We start from the raw sequence: 23748 nt of genomic DNA, 5'->3' as shown, positions 1-23748 counted from the left end.
TCAGTATGAAACATCAACACAAGAGAAACAGCAGATCTGATTGAGTGAAATTGATTTGGTGACACAAAAGTGTTGTTACAATTAAGTAATAGTACATAATTCACTCCATTGTGTGGACTTTGTGGCTTCTGTAGTTTTTTACCCTGTTAGGAATACACTTTGATTTTACCGTGTTTTGTTTGGTATCTATAGCCACAAAGTTTCACTTCAGCCGTTGACCCCTTAGTGCATCTTTTTTTATAATATAATCTTGTATATAATATGATCTATTTTCTTACAGCTCCAGCAAAATGGATACCAAAGAGCACTCTGCATCAGGTAAATACAATTTATCACACTACATTTAGAATCCTAAATAATAAGCCATTTAAAATGATGTTTTTAGTATTTTTTGGTGTTGGGAAAGATCTCACAATACTGTGTATTTTACAGACCATATACTATAACCTGCTTAGGGAATACAATATAGCCAATAAAATCATGCAATTAGAGAAATATAGGTGATCGTACTTCAACTGTTGTGTTAATAAATGGGAAAGGTGCCCAATTTCTTTCACTGTCTTATTCTGCTCATCTGAGTAATATTTTATAGAAACTGATTAAGTCTGTACTCTATGGAGACCTCTAGGTTAGGTCTACATATAGTAAGGGAAATGTCCTTACAGTAGACAATTTGTCTTCTCACCTGATATATTGAGGGCAATATGTCTACAAATTGTTGAGTATTTTGTATTTTATCCATTTAGAATTTTAGGCATACTTGCCTAAACTAAGGATGATTTTGTCTCATCTTATCTGACCTACAACTGATATCTTAGTGAATAAAACCCATTTGTGGCGTTTTCAGAATAGTAAAGTAAAGCGTAGGTGGTGGTCATAAAATGTTGAAAAGGACATACAACTTTATGTAGTTATTTTACTTTTTATTCAACTTCTCTTATATCACAAAAACATTCACCACTTCCTTGAAATGGTCTTTGAGATGTAATTTTCGTGCTTTTCCTATGAAACTCAGAATTAACACGTTACAGGCCACTGATTTTATAATCATGTCACAACTCTTTTGTATTTTAGATGCAAAGTTACAGACAACGGCGGATGGGTATGTATCTTGGAAACGCTCTATACCGTTGTTCTACTTAACCTTTCGTTAAGCTTACATTAACTCATTTTCACAAACACTGAAATGTCATTAATGCTTAATAACTCTCTGTAACCAAAGTGGTTTATGTATAGGAGTCATCTTATTTACTTGGCATAGGACGAGACCTTTAGTTTGCTCATCAGCACAGGGATATTATTTCATATTATGTCATATTGTGGTAATATGGTGGGAGCAAATCATAGAAACTAGAGCTGGAAAAGCATTTAACCCAACCCTCCCCTAGACCACCAAGAAGGACCCTCAAATAAAAGAAAATGGTGAGGTAAAATAAACCCTATTAAACTATATAATTTAAGTGAAAAAAGACTAAAAACAAAACACACAAGAGATAAAATGCTTTTGAAGATCCTCAGTGGTGTGTAGCTTACAAAAAAACCTTAAAGGCCGTGAACTGCGACCAGTGTTTATTGGATTAGTTATACAACAAATAGCATTGTGCCGCTTTGACTCCTTTAATCTGTTTGACCTCATGATCCTTTGTAAGTTTATAATATATTTATTTTCAGGCGCTCTGGTTCTTAAATCCTCTGTGCCTATATAAGGATGTACATCTTTTATTGAACTACAATTCCCATGATCCTTGGTCTAGCTGGTAGCTATGGGAATTGCAGTTACAAAAAAACACACAACTGAAGATATGTACAAAAACCGTTCAAACGTTTGGGGTTCCTTAGCTGATTTCATGGAAACCAAGGTGTGACAGAATGATCTGTCATACAGGGCCCCAAGGTACTCAGAGACGGCTCCAGCCTGACTGCCAAACAAAGATAGCACAGGCAGGAACTCCATTGTTTAATTAATCCCATCAATAGGATTGCTGCCAGGGGATTAAAGGTTGGGTTGAATACATGTATCTGTTAATTTATGTTAATGAAGTTCTGTGGCTATATGAGTCTATGTTTTACAACAATAAACTGTTCACTCCTGCTGTACTCAATTCAACGTAGTTGTGTCTACTTATTGGGTACACATAGCAGGGTTCCAAGGTGCGCATGCTGGCTGGTGCTGGAAGTGATTCCGGGGACAACAGAAGGGTACATGTGATCTCTGGGAGCTACTACAGCTCTCTTGGTGAACCCGTTACACAAGGAATCTTCTTGCTGTAACATAATTGCAAAATGCTCTTTTAGTAATCAATTAGCCTTTTAAACTTCAACTTGGATTAGCCAACACAACGTGCCATTGGAACACAGGAGTGTTGAGAGTGTTAAAGGGTCTCTGTACACCTATGAAGATATTCCATAAAAAATCAGCTGTTTCCAGCTATAATAATTTAAAACATTAACAACCATTTATTTTTATGGACACAATTTGCTTTTCTTTCAAAAACAAGGACATTTTAAACGGTAGTGTTCATGACACCTGGTCTGTTTTATAAAAATACCTTGAACACTGAATGTCTACATTTCAAGTCTTTCTCCTCCTGCCTGGCGTGTTTAGCTAGGTAAACATGAGGGGTGACAAGGTAAATCCAGGACAGCAAAATTTGCTGTCTAGTTGCCCACGCCTCTTCCATCCTCTCCATAACTTGGACCTTGGGAGATAGAGCATTATGGGGCTATGGATGAATTTAGTTTTAATTAAACAATATAAGGGCAGAATCATTAAAGAGTGGCAATTCTCCCGCATGGGAGATCAAAGTACCGCCTTGGTGGCCTAGAGTCCATCTGCCATACTGGAAGCCTTGAAAGCAAAAACCAGATAGTTCCCAGTTATGATCTTCTGCACACTCCAAAATCATATTGCTCTAGTTTAAAAGCCTTGCCAGATGTTTAAGCTTGTATGATGTTTAAGATTTTTTCTTTTTAAGTAAAGAATGTCTAAGAGTTTTTTTCTTTTTAAGTAAAGATTTTTTTTTTCTTTTTCTAGACCTGATAAAAAAAGAAAGAAAAAAAAGGAAAAAGAAATACGCGTTGGATTCTTTCAACTGGTATATGTTTATGTTTTGCAGAACAGGTGCAAGTTATAATAATGTGACTCCCTTTCCCTTTTGTCTCTTTAGCTGGGTTGGTGTTCGTTCAGCGGATCTGCCAACCTCGTACTTTAGGGTCTTTTTTGTCTTGTGAATTCAACATAATTTTATAGCCAAGAAAGGAGATACTTTGGCTCCCAATGCAACAATAAGTTTCCTAAAATGCTCACATTGAAGCACACATTTATTATTTTAAAATATTGACACATATTTGCTTTCACTATAGGTTCATTTCTAAGCAAAACATTTTATATATTTATATATTTTATAGTTTTTTCAATTAATCTCGGAGAATACCCTAACCGGTTAACTTTTATTTCATTGCAGTTTCGCTTTGCGACAACAACTGACATTATTATGATGGTCATTGGCAGTGTGTGTTCCTTAGTTCATGGAGCAGCTCAACCTTTAATGCTTTTCATCTATGGTCTAATGACTGATACGTTTATAGCATTTGAGAAGGAAACTCAAGCACTTAATGATCCAAACAAAATATGTGTCAATGGTAGCATTAGCTGGAAAAATGGATCAGAATATTTATATGACAATGAGACGCTGTCCTGTGGGTAAGATGTGATATTACTTTAAAGACTTTTTATTAGTTCGAATCTAGATATTGTTACTTTTAGTGCTAGACAGTGAGTATATTAGCATTGATGACTTATGAGGGAAAAGGAGCTACTACTAAGCCTTCTGCCGTAAACAATGGCTCGCAAGGCAAGTGCAAAGCTTGTTATCCAGCCATAACTTGCTGGATTTATTAATTCTATAGAGCTTTAGGTAAAGTGAGGAAGGCTTCTCACACTTTGATACTTTGGCTTATTGAATAAGAACACAGGAGATGAAGCTATAATTGAAAAAAACACTTTAAAATATCACTTGTTTTTTTTATTTATTTTATAATTTCAAGTTAGTTTCAAACTTTCAATAGAAAAAGGTAACACATCAAATATTTATACAGAGTGGATTTATGAATTATATAGAGCTTTAGGAAAAGTGGGAAAGGCTACTCACACTGATACATTGGCTTACTGAATGAGAACACATGAGATGAAGCTATAATTGAATAAAGCACTTTAAACGATCACATGTTTTATTACTATTTATTTTATAATTCCCAGTTAGCTTCAATATAAAATATAAAATATTTTTATAGAGTAAAGATGGAACATACACAAGCCTTCATTTTCTAGATCTTGTTAGAAGGTTCACTATCCTTCTAACATTTTTCTTTTATGATAGTTACTTCTTCAAATAGATACAGAAGTTTTACCAATAACCGCCTACTCATTTCCTTTTGTACAAGTTTCTTTTTATGTCATGTTGAAATCTTTTTGCATCATTTGTGCTCAACAATACTGTCTAACATTTACAAGAGACACCCATGCTACACTTACAGTACGTTCTAACCGTTCCTTCTGTTTCCAGAATAAACATAGAAGTGGAGATGACTCAGTTTGCATATTACTATGTTGCGATTGGTGTTATTGTGCTGGTACTCAGCTATTTCCAGGTAATATCTCTCAAATAATATTCTTATTATTTCACACAATCAAAAAAAGGAAATACAAAAAAAAATATACAAATAAAAATAGAAACCGGGCAGTGAGCTACATACATGGCTATTCAATAAAAAAAATATTTTCTCCAAAAAAGAATTATATTTTTATGTAATATAATATAAAAGAAGGCATACTGCACTGTTTGTTTTTCTAGATATTTTATTACAAAATATTTGGCTATACAGTGTTCATGTGACCTAATGATAATGTTATGTTCTAGAAAATTTATTTGTTTTGTACTGTTTAGAAACCTTGCAGACTGAATAAAAGAATAAAAAGAAACGCACCCCGTATTGGTTGGAAACACATCCACAATGACACATACTGATTAACTCTTTTGCATTTCTGAGGGATTCGTTTTGTTGAAATCTTATTTCTCTGAACAAAACTTTTTCTTTTTTAAATCCCTATAGATTTCATTATGGGTTATTGCTGCAGCTCGTCAAATACAAATTATCCGTAAAGAATATTTCAGGAAGATAATGAGACTGGAAATTGGTTGGTTTGACTGCAATTCTGTTGGTGAACTAAACACAAGAATTTCAGAGTACGACGCATTCAGTGTTCATTTAGATAAAATGCTTTTATTCTCAGAATTTTTTAAATTCTAGTCCATAAAGTATATTCATAGCACATTAGAAAACCAGTAACTAGATTTGCCAGTAATTGGGGAAATTGCTATTTGAACGCAGGGCCGGCCCTACAATGGAGACGAGAGGGGCAATTGCACTTTTTTTTTTGAAGCAGAGGAAAGAGAGGGGCGCCGAGTGGTTTTCGCTTACCTGCTCGGTGCTCCTCTCTCTCCTCTGCGAGCCCTCTAGCTTGGTCTCGGTGCCGGCTTGTAATGCTGAGCGCCGGAAGTGACGTCAGTTTCCGGCGCTCAGCATTACAAGCCGGCACCGTGGCAGAGCAGGGAGACTCGCCGCAGGACTGTCTAAAGGTAAGTATAAAGGGGGGATAGGGTAGATAATAGGGAGGGTAGATAATGGCGTCGGCGAAGTTTAAAATTTTAAACTTCGCCCCAGGCGGCATTAAGTCTTGGGCCGGCCCTGTTTGAACGGTATTGGGAAAAACGGAGAGGAACTAACATGAGAATATTTAGTATCATAGTACATCACCCTCCTTCCAGAACATTTCTTCTCCACTTCCCTGTCATTTTTCATTCTACAGGTTTATGTTATAATTGGTAGACTTGTGTTTTCAGATTTGTACAAACTTACATTTTAACACAATTTTCCTAATTTGTGTCTTTGTATGAATCTCCAAAAAACCATTTTTTTATGCGTTTATTCCTTTGTCTGTTTGTTGATTCACTTCATGCTTCCTCTACTTAACTTACTTGTCATCAAATTGTTAATCATCTGTTGTTACATTTTATTGCTCCACTAAAATGTAACAAGTAGTAATTAACTGACTCCAATAAAATAAAAGTGGAGTCCAGAAAATTATTGAAAATTGAAAATATTGTACTAAATTTAGGAAATTAAATGAACGTGCCAAAACAACAACGAAAGGTGTGTGCATACATCATTTTATTTTGGAATTCATTTTGTGATTTCAAATAAAGGTTAATATATATATATATATATATATATATATATACATATATATATATGGGTTTCTGTGTAAGACAGGCCTGCTATGACTTTACAAAAAGCCTTGAGTTACCATGTCATTAGCTACTCAATGAATGTGATCTTGTGAACTCTGCTTACTTTTTTAGCTAATGGATGCTCAATATTTTTTAATTTTTATAGTGACATTAACAAAATTAACCACGCCATTGCCGATCAGGTTGCAATCTTCATTGAGCGGATTTCTACATTTGTCTTTGGATTCTTAATCGGCTTTATTGGTAACTGGAAACTAACTCTTGTGATTGTTGCAGTCAGTCCTCTTATTGGTTTAGGAGCAGGATTAATGGCACTGGTAATTGCTTACTTTATATCATTAATTGTCTAACGTTTAATTGCTGAAGATAAATGTGTATGCCAACCATTCTGATCATTTTGATTTCCATTATGCTGATTATATTCTTAATCTAACATTATGTGCTATTGGAAACACAGGCTGTTACTGTCACATGAATTAATAAAGGATTCAAATAGTAACACAAAATTCTAATTACACTAATAACCTAATTATAAGCATTGTTACATAAAGCTTTGCCAAACTTTGTGTTTACTGTATTTGATGTGGTTAAAAGGCTGTTATAATATAAATTTAATCTTGTTTTTAGGCTGTGGGAAAACTCACAGGAAGAGAGCTACAAGCTTATGCCAAAGCTGGTTCTGTGGCTGACGAAGTTCTTTCTTCCATTCGAACTGTAGCTGCCTTTGGTGGAGAGAAAAAGGAGACTGAACGGTGGGATAATTTCACAGGATGATAGCATAACCACTTGTTGTGTTTAGAATATAATTTACCGAAGCTGGACAGATATACTAAATAATATGATGTGACATTGTCTTACCATTGACCATTTCACCAGTTCATGTAAAACACAGACGTGGATGGCTTGGTCATCCGGAGGGTATAGGCAGTACAACTGTTAGGGACCCAGCTTCTAGAGGAGCCATGGGACCCCACATTCCCAAGCTGGTGTCCTCCTTCACATCCCTACAATCAATACAGATATGATAGCACTGAGGAATACAATGGCACTATTTAAAACAAAAAATCATTATTATAACATGGGGACCCTGGAGGAAGAAGGGTTACCTTTTGTATTATGGACGGTACATTCAGGGATTAACATGGTGGGCATGGTGCGTAGATAAAACCCTAGGGATGTTCCCAATTTGAAGACATGGTGGCAAGTATTTTACTGGTGTAGGGATCATATTTTCTTTTATAATGTTAAAACAAACAAATAGTCTTAACATATTATTTCCACAGGTATGACAATAACCTAGTTGAAGCACAGACCTGGGGTATTAGGAAAGGCACCATTATTGGATTTTTCCAAGGTTATATGTGGTTCATTATTTTTCTATGCTATGCGCTAGCATTTTGGTATGGATCCAAATTGGTGACGGAAACAAAAGAACTTTCACCAGGAAGTCTTCTGCAGGTAACTTTTTGCCAAACGTCTGCAGCATGGCCAGATTTGTGTGACTATTTGTGTAATACATAACAGCAATATGGCAACAACAAAGGGCTTTCCTTTTCCTGTGACTTCTTCCTATGGAAAAGTTAGTGACCTGTGACAGCTGTTGGCCCCCCAACAACCATAATCCTGCCTCAAGATTTACATACCACCTGCTGGTCCAGATTAACAGGATATGACATCATACCTTGGTACCATGCAGGTGGCTTACTGACAGACCTCAGGACATAAAACATTAAACAGAATACATTGTATTGATTGCAAATGGGACGGTCTCTCTATATGAGACAGAATATGTTGGATTCATTTGTTTATATTATGTATAAATATGATGTTTTCACCTGCAGGTATTTTTTGGTGTTTTGGTTGCGGCCATGAATCTGGGCCAAGCTTCTCCTTGTTTAGAAGCTTTTGCTTCTGGTCGGGCAGCTGCTACAACTATATACGAAACAATAGAAAAGGTGGGTGAATATTACACTCTCAAAAGTGCAAACAGATTACTTGTGAAAATACATTTCATTTACAAAAAATAATATGGCTGATTGTTAAAAATATCATGGTTCTTCACCTATGTTGGGCTGAATTATATTATCAATATAACATTTTTTTATTGTTTATAGTTTAACTTACATTTTTAGAAGTTGCAATTTACCTTTTGTAGCAATGCAAGTGGAACTTAGATTACCATTAGTTTGCTTAATACAATTAATTTACATGACATTCAAACATATAAATCCAAATATACAAGACATTATTTTATTCAGCAGCATTATTTTAGTTTTACAGACATGATGTCTTACCCTATATACTATAGTATGTTTTAATACAGATGTTAGATATTTAAAAACCATGATCTGCTCATTTCACTATATTTATTATGTTTATGTGTTTATTTAAAGAATCCAGTAATTGATTGTATGTCTGATGAAGGCCATAAGCTCGACCAAGTCAAGGGTGTTATTGAGTTCCATGATGTGAATTTCCACTATCCATCAAGGCCAGATATAAAGGTATGAAGTATAAATTAATATGACGTAATGTATTACTGACCAAAAATAATAAAAACATTTTAATAATAATGAAGATCCTTATGGGGTGTTTACATATGCATTGCATTTAATTAATAAAAATCAAATTGTACTGCATATTGCATTGAATGAACCTCGGAAATAATGTTAAAGCTGAATATGAAATATTTTACTTCAGTTTTGCCATGTTATTATTTCTAAAGTGTTCAGTCCTGATGTTTCTCTTGTCTTAAAACTTGGTCCCATACCAGGCTAACATAACTACATGTAAGTAAAGCAATGTACTGTATTATGGTGTAATTTAACTAAAAATAAAAATAACTCAATAAAACATCAATATATTGTTATTTAATAATGTCCATCTAAAATATAGATCATGACCATAGATTTTTATAAACAATATAACACTAGCATATATAGAATAAAAAATGAGTCATTGCACTGTAATATTTCATAACAACGTGCAATACAGTTTTCTTCCTTTTTTTTGCAGATTTTACAGGATCTCAACATTGTCGTTAAACCAGGAGAAACCACAGCCTTTGTTGGGGCGAGTGGTTCTGGGAAAAGTTCAGCCGTTCAACTAATACAAAGGTTTTATGACCCTACTGATGGAAAGGTAAATGATCTAAATGGAAAACACAATATATACCAAATGGTTAGGGATGTTATAAGGAATTTTGATTGCAACCAGGGCCCAATTCTCAAGACATTGGTCATGAAGGGGTGGCTCAGGGTTACTCAGGGCGCTACCCTTGGTCAGGCCTAGGGCACTATCAAAGGTAAATACATCTCTCGATATACTTGGGGAATCCAACTGACTTCCCACAAAGGAAGGGGACTACCAACAGTGGAAAGGATGGAGGCCACACAGTGCTTTTAATAAGAATAATCAAAATTTCTTCACTACACTTATTTAGGATGTTTTAATATATACAGATGTTAACTTTGAATAAAAAAGGTTCTCATCGCTCTCAGTTCAACCATATCGTTCCATTTTCTAGCTGACTTTAGATGGCCATGACATTCGTACACTCAACATTCAATGGTTGCGTTCTTTAATGGGAGTTGTTGAACAAGAACCTGTTTTATTTGCCACTACAATTGCTGAGAACATTCGTTATGGAAGAGACAAAGTAACCATGGATGATATTATCAATGCAACAAAGGAGGCTAATGCTTACAACTTCATAATGGATTTACCACAGGTAAAAAGAGGCAAAGAGGCTTTTGTGTAAATATCATAACCAACGTAAATAAGTGAATGTATTTGTTAGGAAGAGGTGATAAAATGTCTTCATTATTTCAGCGCATACGAAAAACAATATAATAAAGAACAGCGGGGCCAATTTGTATTTGCACAGAATACATTCATATGAATAAATAATTACAAAGAAATGAATGCTGTATATTCTACTTCTAGAAATTCGACACTCTTGTTGGTGAAGGTGGAGGCCAGATGAGTGGAGGCCAGAAGCAAAGAATTGCAATTGCTCGTGCCCTGGTCAGAAATCCAAAGATTCTGCTTCTAGATATGGCCACATCAGCTCTGGATAATGAGAGTGAAGCTGTTGTACAACAGGCACTCGATAAGGTTGGTTGCTTATACAGGGAAAAAAAATAAAATTGGCTGCTGTAAAGGGATTCAACAACATCGCGGTTATTATGCTTTATTACTAAAGCAATAATATATATAATATTATATATATATATATATATATATATATATATATATATATATATATATATATATATATTTGACACATGGCCATGTACAACCAGCTTGCCCTATACTATAATAATTTTGCAAGATAATAATAAACTCACTGTAGTTACATTTTCCAAGTCTATATAACATACCGGTATTTATAAATCTGGATTCTTGAAAGACGAATGTGTTGTAATCAAAGGATTTTTGTTACAGCTGAACCTTAGCAGCTTGCTGAATTCAAAGCAAAACAGCGGTAGCAATGCCTAATCTGCTTTATCTGTTATCAGTGCATGCAATCATTTTATTACACATAATAATACTCTTTTGAGTATTTCCACATATCATGCTTCTGGTGTTACTTGCAAATCATATTGGTAAGAATTCCAAAGCCTAAAGTTACAATATAATAGACTTGTGCATTTGGATCCATACACGTTTTATTAAAATTTGTGAGTTACACTCTAACTCACTCTCTCTCATATTCTCTTGCTCTCTTTCAATGTCTCTCTGCCAACCACTTCTGTGTCCTTGTCTCCATTTTCCCCTCCTTGTCGTGCCCTTCCTGGTTTCTGTCTTCGTTCGCCTCTTCCCCTGGTATTAGCTCACTTGCCAGGCCACTCAAAGTAAGAGGTCAGGATATTGCAGAAGGATTCACATAGAAAGTGTTTCTGCACCTTTCTTTCTCCATAAATTCTTTTGCATTATTCTTTCATTTTCGGTAAGGTTAAATGGATGCAATATGATACAAAAACCTAGTGACATATGTATTAGCAGATGTAGGCTGTGTTCTAGGTTTTTTTCTGAATTCATTGTATAGGAAACAGGAATAACATAATAGCCAGCGGGAAATGCTTTTCAGATTTACACTCAGAAACAGGCAGTGAATGAGGTTTTAACAATTACATCCACATTTTAACTATTTTGTGCAGATTAGGGCAGAAATGTGGAATTCTAGTCTTCTTCATAATAATTCAGAACATTTCATTGATGTTCACCTGTGATACCCTTACTCTTTCCACTGTTAATATGACATCCACACAGCTACTATAATTTGTATACCGCTATAAAACCATATACATTCCATATGTTCTGTTTCCATATTTTGCTGCCCCTTGTTACCCTACCCTCACTCTGCTGGGTACATTTTCTTACTATGGTAGCATGTTGCTACATTCATGGCCAGACTTTGGCAGAGAGTGAATAAACCCTTAGGTTTTCCATTTATTTTGGGTTTATCAAGAGGTTCTTAAGGCCAAATTTCAAAATAGATATAGTGGCCCGAGGCATCAGGGTTGAGATTTTATCTTTGGGGCAAGTGGAAGCCTAGCTCCTAGTCCAACCAAGATGGGATAAAAGCTATAAATGTTGCGTCTTCCTTTTGTGTCTAAATATTAAGGTACGCATTGGAAGAACAACAATCTCCATTGCTCATCGCCTTTCCACGGTCAGAAATGCAGATATAATCGTGGGATTTGACAATGGACAAGCTGTAGAAAAAGGGACACATGAAGATCTTCTGAAGATAAAGGGAGTTTATTTTACTTTGGTCACTCTTCAAAGCCAACAAAACACCCCAGGTAGTGAATAAATAGATGTATTTCATGAGCAGGGGGTTTATGTTTTTTTTTTTAATTACATTTACTTGCTCTAGTTTTGAAAACTGTACATGTTTTCACATAATAGTCAAAACAGATTTCAAATTATATTCTTGTTCAGGTATATCCCACTGCCATGATAAACCAATACTGCCTTCAGATTGCTTTCATTTGTGAATTTGAACAGAATATGAGCATTCAGAGATTAAAAATTAGTCCAGACAAACCAGTAATTAAGCGATAGTGATTTGAATAATTGGGGACACTATTTGGGGGCCCTACTCATAGCAGTACATATGGCTGTCTAGTGAGATATACTGTTTTTTCTTTCAATCATATTCTTTACCATCAATGGATTCTTTGGAACTATCAATAGGATTAACAACAATTTCCCAAATACTTATGTTCAGTTTTTGTATGGACTTCATGCACATTATAAAGAATGGTGCGTGTGGGTTTCATATAACAGATCAGTATTCTATTTGTCTGAAATCATATGTGAGTCAAAATAAAACCAGAAAAGAATTAAAAAAAGGTGAGTCTATCTTTTCTGTGACCGTGAGCGCACAACGCAAGCACTCTCTACATTAGCTTTCAACTCTCTAAAATTCAGAGAGATGCTTGCACACACTGCATAATTCAGCAGAGGTCAATGGAAATGTCCACGTTGTCCAAGCTGAGGAGTGATATTGCTGTACTGCCTATATCTTTAGCCGGTAGGCATGTATATATCAGCATAAGTGATCTCTATCCACATATAATATTATTATTACCATATTGGAGTTCTTTGAAATAATGTTGTGGCTTTCAAACCCGCAGAAGATGCTGCTGTTGGCAAAGATATAGTTGCAGAGAAACAGAGAACCTTCAGCAGAGGAAGTTATCAGACAAGTTTCAGGTTTGTTTTTAAAGTTACTATTTCCAGGCTGTATATAGTTGGATGTATTATAGCTCAACCTGGGTTTTTATCGCTCAATTTTTTACACTATATAGAAATTACAGCCTTGGAGGAATTATCCAATAACATTCTTAGCTCACATCTTAAAAGGGAGAGGAACATTGTGTAAAATGGTTTTATTGATGATTAATTGGGTTATCTAAAACAAAAGGGGTGCAACCATAGAGACAGGACACGTAAGACCAAAATATATTTATGAAGAAGGCCTTTTGCTCCACTACCTGTCCAGTGTAGGGAAAGAAATGGTTCTCTAGCACTCCCTAGAGTCTAGTATGTGGAGGAATGGTGGGCTTGAATTCCAGAGATATTAAGGGAAGAGATTACTTGTGGAACATGACCTGTCTTACTGGGGTGGCATGTTGCTACATTCATGGCCTGCAATAGGCAGGGAGTTTTGCAATGATCTTGGGTTTATCCAAACAATTAAGAGGTTCTGCCTTGCTAAGCTCCAAAATGGCTATAATGGAATACTAACCAAACTTTAGAACTGTCATACATATTTACATAAAAATGCACTGTGCACCATTAATATTCATTTACATTTTCACAGGAACACACTACGCCTTCGTTCAAAATCCCAGCTCTCAAAAATGTTCCCTGATGCAATTTCTGGTAACTTAAGTGTTATGCTACCAAGTGGCCTTGATGATGCAGAAGACCAAGATGATTCAATCGTTTCTAAGAAGGTATTCTATATACGTACTATAGCAATGGTTTGTTACGCATTAGAGTCTATTCATAAAACTGAAAATGCTTGCACATTGGGAGAAAATGGGAGTTTGCAGTAGCAAACTCACATGTGGTGGACAAAAATCTAATTTACAAATTGACTAAAGCCAACTATTATTTTTACTTACACAATAATACTCAACACACACACTTGGCTGCAGGGGAGGTGAGTCAATGCAAATAGATGTGATTTGAAAAAAGCAATTTATTGATCCACATGTTGCTTGCGTGAAGCAAATCCAAGTAAAAAATTAGTTTCAATTTGCAAATTTCATGTCGCATCCTCAGGATTCTTTTGTATATCATGATTTCACATGTAATCCTGATTAATTAATTCTAGAATGTTGACCAATTTTAGATTGTGACATCTTTATAAATTACCCATTTTGACCGGATTGTCTGCTTTAATATAATCTGTGGTATTAACAGTTATACAGGGTCATTGAACCCTCTCACATTTTGATAACTTGTCATTGGCTCCTGTCACAATTTGAAACTAGAAATGTATAATACAATTTAGTTATTTGAAATGTTCTATGTTCCTCTCTGATTTTAGAGAAATGTAATTTACCTTTGTTATTTTTATCAGAAAGAGAAGAAAAGCATGAAAAAACCCAAAACATCTGTTGTTGCTAGGGTTTTGAAATACAACGCACCAGAATGGCCGTATCTTCTATCTGGATCACTAGGGGCTGCTGTTAATGGAACTTTGAGCCCACTGTATGCTGTTTTGTTCAGCCAGATTCTAGGGGTAAGATTTCAAAATACTGCTATCCTATGTAAATGACCAAAGGTGTGTGGACACCTGACCATCACACCTGTATAAGCTTGTTGGACATCTTATTCCAAAACCAGGGGCATTAATATGGAGTTGACCCACTCTCCAATGCTTTAAAAGCCTCCACTCTACTAGGAAGGCTTTCTACGAGATATTGGAGTGTGTCTGTGGGAGTTTGTGCCAATTCAATGAAAAGAGCATTTGGCTCTCAATAGATGTTGCAATTTATTTCAAAGGTGTTTAATGGGGTTAAGGCCAGGGCTCAGCCATGGAAGCCAATTTCAGGCTGTCTCTGTCACATCTCTCGTCTCCAGCTGGTAGATATCAGAAGGGTTGAAAACTTTACTGCTACTGATGCTGCAACTCTTTTTTTCATTCTTACAGACATTTTCACTACCAGACGAAGCCGAACAAAGAAGACAAATTAATGGAATTTGTCTCCTTTTTGTCATCATCGCAATAGTATCATTGTTTACTCAGTTCCTACAGGTATGACATAGGAAATAATGATTTTGTTGTAGCATGATTTAGAAGATAATGTGCACATTTGTAACCCCTAGATATGAATACTACACCCTTAAAAATAAATGATTTAATTAGGCAATAAGAAGAGAATTGGGGAAATGTTTGAATTTGGTTGTGTTTTCACTTACATCCAGTTTTGTTCTACAATATAGCCTTACTAATTAAAAATCTTAGTACAGAGACATTATAAATTTTAGTATGTATGTTGGCATTGGGATATTTAGCCAAAGTGTAAATGTGAGTTGACAAAATGCCCAACTGACATAGTTACTACTGCAATAGAGTCAAAATGATGTTGAATTGAATAAATCAACCCAATCAATACCCCAGGTCTTGTGCCCACCAGGATGTGAGGTTAAAGACCAGTAAACCCTTTGGGGAGGCATGTGCCTACCATGCTCCTCCTCTCTTTACCCTGTGTTATCTAGGGGGTTAATTAAATGATAAAAATGAAATCAAATAAAAAAACCCTGCCTATCGTCTAACTCTAGTACCCTGGTGCTGAGGTGAGGACAGTGTCCATTTAATACTCAATTTTGATTCCATGAGTCTTGCCCCTATGCATCCGTACAGTAAAAAACAAATACCTTTTGCATACCCTTTATGGCATCCAGAGAACACCAACAAAAGTATTCAGCCTCATTATCTCAAAGGAAAAGGACAATCCAAAAAGAATTTGATGATAAAACTCAAAAAAGTACAGTTAATCCAAACTACCTCCATGTCAGCTAATTACAAAATGGCAGCTGACTCCTTAGAAGCATTATATGTACTCCTGTGCACCAGTGACACCAAGTGGTTACATGATGCATTGCACTCTCCAATGACTTTAAAGGAAGTATTAGACTAGTTATGGTTACAGCAAACACTATATTATACGCTGTCCAAATGTCCTACATAGTAGAATTCAGATAACTGAATCAGTTTAGTGCTCTATGATTAAGCAGACAACAAAGCATTATATTGTATATAGCAAAGTTATCTTATGACTAACTGCTTTCATAATAAGACTGTTTAATATAATGTTTGTGTTTATATAGCTTGTATAGCGTTTCTTATTTCGCTCATAATCCTTAGTGTAATATAGTTCATCTTAAACAGTTGGAGAACATTACAGCCCATACTCATAGAACCAAAGCCACCCAAGGTGTAACTAGAAAAAAAGAAATATCTGGAAACATGTGGAATAACTTAAAAAGTACGGATTTGCATTTCAAACATAAACTAATAAATCGAGTGTGAATCGAGAAATGCTTTTGGTAGCTGTAAAAACTAGACTACGTTATCATTGTGGAATATTTACAGTTCAAAAACAGCAGCTTTGTAAAGTAAAAAGACAGGAAACCAGAATATTGTTCTCTCTCTTCTTCCATCTATAATGTGTCAAGACAGATTAATGGCGGTAATTACTGCCTGGACAGAATAACCATTTTATAAATGTGCTACTTGCTAATATGACACAAAAAGCATTTTTTGTCCCAATAAACATGTATCTCAGAAGCAAAAGGTGAAAGCCACAACAATAGACTCAGTGGGTGCATCCTGTAATGACCTGTCACATAACATTTCTGCCAAGTATTTCCTCTTGTGATCTGTGTATGTTTCTCCTGATCATTTTATCATCCTGTACTCGTAAATGTGAGTTTATTATCTTCTCCCAGAGCTGTGTACTAAGGCGGAAAATTAAAATGAATTAAAGATGAGACTACGTATTATTTGTGTCTGCATGATAAGCCTGAGTATATGTATTTTTACTTAAACTGAGTAAACAATGTAGATATATGGAATTTTGCAAGATAATCAATGTTGGCATTGTTTTTATGCACCAGGGGCTAAAATTGGAGATTAGAGTCATTTCCTAAAGCCCACAGTTGGAATTATGTTTTTGGAATCCAAGGTTTTTACAATGATGTGCAGGGGTAGTTTTTAAAAAGAAAACTTACTCTGTCTTCGCCATCACTGATATCCCAAGTGTTGGAGGTCTAATATATGTTGAGGATCACATGTCAGTTTTTACTGTTTGTTGTTGTTTTTTTTTTAACTTAGTTTTGTTTAATAAGCAAATGTTTTCGGTTCCTGAGAATTAAATTGTTCTGTTTTCTCTTTCAACTTTTAGGGATATGCTTTTGCCAAGTCTGGAGAACTGCTTACAAGACGTTTACGGAGGCTAGGTTTCCAATCCATGCTGGGCCAGGAAATTGGTTGGTTTGATGATAACAACAACAGCCCAGGAGCATTAACCACAAGACTCGCCACGGATGCATCACAAGTTCAAGGGGTATGATGAGACATCAATACAAAATGCACAAAACAGAACATTTTCTGAGTACTGAGTACCTAGTTTGTGAAACACACAATTATTATTCAATTATTATTATTCTATATCAGTGATATTCAGTCTGAAGACAAGATATATCCCTTGTAAGGCCCCAAACCTGTCTGAAAAACCCAATGCTTTTATTATATTTTTATCATTTACTTTTCTGAATGATAAGTTGGACAACACTAATCCACCGTATTTAATTTCATTTGAGTGACAAACCATATTGAAACAAGTATCTTATTTTTTTTCTGATATAGGCTACTGGTTCTCAGATTGGAATGATTGTGAATTCTCTGACAAATATTGGAGCTGCTCTTATAATTGCATTTTACTTTAACTGGAAGCTGAGTTTAGTTGTGCTGTGTTTTCTGCCACTAATTGGATTTTCCGGAGCTATCCAAGCTAAAATGCTTACAGGATTTGCAAATCAGGACAAAAAAGCATTAGAAGATGCAGGGAAGGTAATTAAATGGCTGGAGTGAAACAATAAATAATATGCTTTTAATATTAAGTCTATATGAACAGCAATATATCATTTTGCTTGTCAGTAAATGCAAACTTAATTATCTGTATTTCTCACAAGGCATTTTTAATGTACTTTTGTAATGATCCTCCTTTAATAGAATGTGGGTTTTTTCACCTACTGGGCAGATTGAAAGGCTCTACTCATTAAGCACATAACAACTCGATGATTGTACGTGGCATTCTCCAAATAGGTATCCATGCAAATAAAGCTAAAAATAGTCAGGGACTCCACATTAATCCTTCTTACTGCATTTGTGGTACTGAAATGTGTGATGTGTTTGTACTAGAGAGCACCTTGTACAATTGGTTTAAGGTCAAGCTTAAACTGGGACAATGCCAGAAGACTATCCAGGGCCCCCTGTCAAAAGAAAAAATACACACAGTCTCTCCCTCACACACACAAGCACCCTCACACTCATTTATACTTTTATTTACCCATCAAGTTGCATGGTGGTGTCACTACCTGCCACTTAGCCACGTATGGGCCTAATGGAAATCGAGGCACTGAATTCTGACAGAAAGTAGCACGCTCCAGAGATGTCCTCAGGTTCACCAGGGTAGTGTTTCTAATCAACAGTTTGAATTTATGTCACACTACTTTTTAAATATTACATCAGTCCCTATCAGACAGGATTCAAGATTGATACCTATTTTCTTAAATAAAATTTGACCGCAACTGAATCTGAATCTATTAACATAGATCGCCCTTCCTAATGAAGACTGCCCTGTAAATCTCTTTGTCTTGCCTATTACAACAGATTGATCTGTTCAGTTTGCAATCACAATCTCATGGTGACATTGATTTTGGGGCACAGGTGCCCTCAGGGCTGTAAACAAGCCAGAAAAACAAGTTGTTTAATGAACCTTTAAGAGGCCTGTGATCAAGCTGGGATATTCAAAAATCGTGGCCCTCGAGGACTGGTAGCACTCACCTCATTTAGACATTTTTTTTGGCAAAGCATACGTCTCATAGAATATTAACCCCAAGATTATAGTAGCTATGTGACCTGGATAATCATTTTTCAAGTTCCTTATGTATTTACAGATTGGAACTAGTCGGTAGAAATTGATATATATCAATATTTAATTTTGTTATTCACCAATTACGGCTACATTTTAAACTTTACAGGTGTCAAGCGAGGCCATAAGTAACATACGGACTGTTGCTGGACTAGGAAAGGAACCAATGTTTGTGGAAATGTACGAGAAGCAGCTGGAAATGCCTTTCAAAGCAGCAATTAAAAAATCCCATGTATACGGGGCATGCTTCGGATTTGCACAGTGTGTCATTTTTATGGCATATGCTGCTTCTTTCAGATTTGGAGGCTATTTAGTCAATGTAGATGGGATCAACTATACCATAGTTTTCAGGTACTGTAGTAAATCACATAATTCATTATTCACGGTTCAATAATCCATGTAGCAGTAGCTCCGGTGAACGCTCTTTGTATGTTGACCACAGTTTTGGTAACATTGTTCTACATGTGAAATAATGAATTGAAATACATATCCAGTGTGCTTTTAATATTTATACAAACACACTATTTTATTGTACCGGACTATAGTAAATACTTTCTACAAACCTTTTTTGGAGATCCTAGCTCACATTTTAGAAGATCTGCAGAAGTGGCTACGTTAAAAAGAAACTGCATTAAATATCATTTGGTGATCTTGCATATTAAGGCATATTAGGTGGAATGCATTGTAACGTAACTTGGAGGGTTTGGACCTCATGTGTATCTTGCTGTAAGATTCATGTTTACAGTCGCCCAAATGTTAGAAAATTGCTGTGGTACATGACAAATCAGAGTTTCTTAACGTCCATTCTCATAAGTACCGTTAAGATAATTCTTAACCAAAGCAGAAGAGATTAGAGTCTGTGATATTTAGAACCTCGCTTATGCTTATAGGAAGGAAAACTGCAATTCTATAAGAAATCTGATTAACCTTCTGTCTTATTTTAGAGTGATAGCTGCCATAGTAACAAGCGGTACGGTTTTAGGAAGAGTGTCTTCATACACCCCCGATTACGCCAAAGCCAAAATAGCAGCTGCTCAATTCTTCAAGTTATTAGACAGAGTCCCAAAGTCGAGCATTTACAGCACTGATGGAGAAAAATGGGTAAGATGTATATCTTCCTGGTCTGTCATTACATTGTTGTTTCCATATATTTGTGGGCAGAGTAAACACCAAAATCACTGCTGAAAGTAAATAATTTTCAGAAAAGATTGTGATTTAGAAACAGATATTCCTCTGTAAATAAAAAAGCCTATATTTCCATAGCTTTTCCATTAGATCTTGGCTTCTGTACTTAGATTATTTTTTTAGATCATTTTATTCACAGACGTCAGGAAACAGCTTTTAGATTTTACTTTCTGACAGTAACTACCAATGTGGAACACATCTGATCCATAAATATCCACATTTTAGCTCAGTATGGGAAATGGGGAGTGTAATTGGTCGCAATGGTGTATAATTTTTTACCCATGGATTTAGAAATACTATATCGCCTGCAAAATGTATTAATTCACAGAATAATATTTCAAAATATTGAGCCGAATTCAATAAATAAATGAACTTCTCTAATATAAATAAAGAAATGAAGAATTGTGTATAACAGAAACAGAAGTCTCACAAAGACCGTCACAAGATGAATGTAGATGTTACGATGCATCTTGTGTTATTTAGAAAAGAAGAACTCTTTTTTTCCTAAATTAATATTCAGATTTTGGGGGGTCATCTTATAATCAGGGTCGTCTTATCGAGCAAATACAGTATATTATAATTAATATTATTAATGTTGAAGTTAAAAAGTCTATACTGTATTGTCATGTATGTTTACATTTGTCATAGTGTCATTAAAGAAAAGCTGTGCTGCTTCCATTAAATTTATATTTTATGTTAAAAGGGCACTCCAGTGTCCCCAGCAGCCTTCTAGACAAATACGTTTCTTGTCAATCACTACTTTTCAGTAGGAGGTCATAACCAAGGCAATTTACTGGAAACTTGGTTACGAAGATAAGAAAAGTAAGGTTACCCATTTATAGAAATAAAATGTTAGAACGATGTGTATGTAGATATGTCAGGAAAAATATCTCTGACCTGGAAAAAATCACCTTCATCCAATAATTGGACCAGTGATCATTTCCCTACAGAGCGTTTACATAATAATTATTATTTCTGACGGGTGGACAGTTTCCCAGATTCAGTTATAAATAATAGATTACATGCTAGCTGGCATTCATATTAAACTATTTTTTTTATCATAAACCTATAAGTCTGCTGTGGAGTTTGAATACGCTCTGTAATCACATAATCACTCAATTGGTTTTTTTTGGTTTTGTTTTTTTTTTACAAAATAAAGGCATACAAAAGAGAAAATAGCTAATTTAGAAAATGATAAACAAGTACAAAATACATTAATAAAATGTCACCATTTTTTTGTTCAGGAGAAATCAAATAAAGCTTTCCTAATCTAAGTGTCTTTTTTATAATTATTGTTGGGTTAAAGTAGAAAAGATGGAAGATTTCAGGATCTCAGAGGTCTCTTCGCCAGATAGAATGGAAATGGCCTCTGAGGTCTTATGTGACACCTATGTCAATGCCTAATAAAACTGTATCAACTTTAACTAATGGCTCTAACCATTTTCCTTTTTAATCATGCAGGAAAATTTTAAAGGTGACATAGAATTTGTAAATTGCAAATTTACTTATCCGAGTCGACCGGTTACTATGGTTTTGCGTGGACTCAACGTCTCAGTAAAGTCCGGGCAAACTCTGGCTTTTGTTGGGAGTAGCGGCTGTGGAAAGAGCACAAGTGTTCAACTCCTGGAAAGATTCTATGACCCGGATGAAGGGACGGTTGTAAGTAAAATATGTGTCACAATAATGACTAGTTACATTTCCAAAGTCTTTGTAGGTGTTTAAAGAGGATTCTATCCATTGAGGCAAAGTTGGCCTGAGTTGTGATAACTTTGCAGTGATACTCAAGAATCTCATAGATTATTGTTTTCCCATTGTTGGCCCTACAGGGTTTTTGATTCAGTGTGATCCTGTTTTTGAAACTTTTCCTGACAAATGGACCTCCTATTCTACAAACAGGAAGAGTCAATTATTTACTCTCCCCAGTGAAGGTCCATTTAAAACAATGAAAACAATTAACCAACCTTATTAAATTACTTGCAGCTTGTTGATGGCCGTGCAACTACCAATGTAAACATATCATTTTTAAGAAGCAAAATTGGAATTGTCTCCCAGGAGCCAATATTATTTGAAGGCAGCATAGCAGACAACATCAGATACGGTGATAACAACCGTGATGTCTCAATGGAAGAAGTTATTGCAGCTGCAAATAAAGCTTTTTTACATGAATTTGTCATGTCTCTGCCTGATGTAAGTACATTTCAAAAAATAACTTTAGGTGTTTGTACTGTGATACAGTTGTACTTCTTTGTATTATATTTTCGCATTGCTCTAGCTAGTTCTAGATTATTCTTTCTGTTCTAGAATGTAGGTTAAGCATCAATTGATGCCTTTAAATATGGGATGGGTTTTTAAATATTTTTTGTGACTCTTTGTTGTGGCATGAAGTACAAACAGTCTGCTTTTTTTTTGCTACGAGGACAATAAAACATCACGATCTCCACTAACAGTGAAATGTTGTGCAGCTTTTCCCTGTGTCTACAAGTCCTGGAACCAAACAATGGGGGACATCATTCACAACGTGTAAAGATTTTCATGCCCCACTCTTGCTTTGGCTCACCTTTTGTCATACCTGCACAAGCGGGAGATAGTTTCACAGGAAGGTAGTCTAGTGGAATGGAGCAGAGAGATCTATCTTTCTAAAGGGAACCGGATGTCCTGTTATTATATTATACTATTATTATGTTTTTTACAGAAATACGACACTAATGTTGGCGTCCAAGGATCCCAGCTTTCTCGGGGACAGAAACAACGAATTGCCATAGCTCGGGCCATTGTCAGAGATCCAAAAATTCTGCTCTTGGATGAAGCAACTTCGGCTTTAGACACAGAAAGCGAACAGGTTATTACAGAATTTGTGCCATGATTCCAACATACAAATGAATTGATGCTGAGATCAACTTTAGGTTATGCTCTAACTGCGACTGTGTACCTTATTAGAAGCAACCGGTCACATATTGATTACTATGCTATCAAGGCCAGATTAATAACACTTCTGAAGCAGGAGATGCTGTGCCAGCAATTATTTAATAAACATATTTACACTTCCAATGCAAGTTATGGTTAAAGAGTGGAAAAGTGAAATAGGAGAAGGAGAAAGAGAAGCAGAAAGAGCTGTTGCATTTCTTGCCTTGAAGGGTTCAGTTCTTTATTTCTCATGGATATGAGACTATGTATAGTACTTATTTCTCTTTTTTAATGTTCCCCAAAGTTCTCTGTTATTGTATATTTAAATTTAGCTTGTAAAAAAAGCCCAATGTTTGAAGGTATGTTTTTGCCAATAATAGTAGCAATTTCATTCAACAGATTAATAATTAAGTTCATGGCAAGGTTTTAATATTACTAAATGTAATTATTTATTTTTTCAGACTGTGCAGGCTGCCCTGGATAAGGCTAGGCAAGGTCGCACTTGTATCGCCATTGCCCACCGTTTGTCCACCATACAGAACTGTGATATAATAGCTGTGATGTCTCAAGGAGTAATTATTGAGAAGGGGTCGCATGAAGAACTTATGGCTTTGAGAGGTGCCTATTATAAACTAGTAACTACTGGTGCCTCTATAAGCTAG

At 35.5% G+C, this 23748-nt stretch overlaps 1 protein-coding gene across 1 annotated transcript; it reads left to right on the top strand.

The window, feature by feature from the left end:
- Positions 1 to 290: 290 nt before the first annotated feature.
- On the top strand, positions 291 to 23748 carry LOC149285930 (bile salt export pump-like). The gene is made up of 27 exons (XM_089494656.1): positions 291 to 318; positions 1075 to 1102; positions 3035 to 3095; positions 3465 to 3703; positions 4566 to 4650; positions 5113 to 5246; positions 6457 to 6628; positions 6939 to 7063; positions 7595 to 7769; positions 8153 to 8266; positions 8705 to 8815; positions 9327 to 9452; positions 9838 to 10041; positions 10257 to 10427; positions 11941 to 12121; positions 12959 to 13037; positions 13648 to 13783; positions 14416 to 14577; positions 14989 to 15093; positions 17246 to 17407; positions 17710 to 17913; positions 19107 to 19348; positions 19942 to 20098; positions 21644 to 21841; positions 22163 to 22369; positions 22875 to 23021; positions 23548 to 23748. Exons 1-27 carry the CDS (start codon positions 291 to 293, stop codon positions 23746 to 23748), a joined length of 3954 nt encoding a protein of 1317 aa, XP_089350782.1.

Source organism: Sceloporus occidentalis, unplaced genomic scaffold (assembly GCF_023333645.1).
Source record: "Sceloporus occidentalis isolate IW3139 unplaced genomic scaffold, rSceOcc1.0.p SCAF_74, whole genome shotgun sequence".
Classification (NCBI taxonomy): domain Eukaryota; kingdom Metazoa; phylum Chordata; class Lepidosauria; order Squamata; family Phrynosomatidae; genus Sceloporus; species Sceloporus occidentalis.
The sequence above is the reverse complement of the archived record's forward strand: the minus strand, read 5'-3'. Positions and strand labels throughout refer to the sequence as shown.

Excerpts from the sequence above, each read along its gene's own strand:
- LOC149285930 (XM_089494656.1), top strand. The coding sequence starts at position 291 with ATGGATACCAAAGAGCACTCTGCATCAG. Across the intron at positions 3,704-4,565 it reads AATGAGACGCTGTCCTGTGG|AATAAACATAGAAGTGGAGA; the intron begins GTAAGATGTGAT and ends TTCTGTTTCCAG. Across the intron at positions 15,094-17,245 it reads TGTTTACTCAGTTCCTACAG|GGATATGCTTTTGCCAAGTC; the intron begins GTATGACATAGG and ends TTCAACTTTTAG.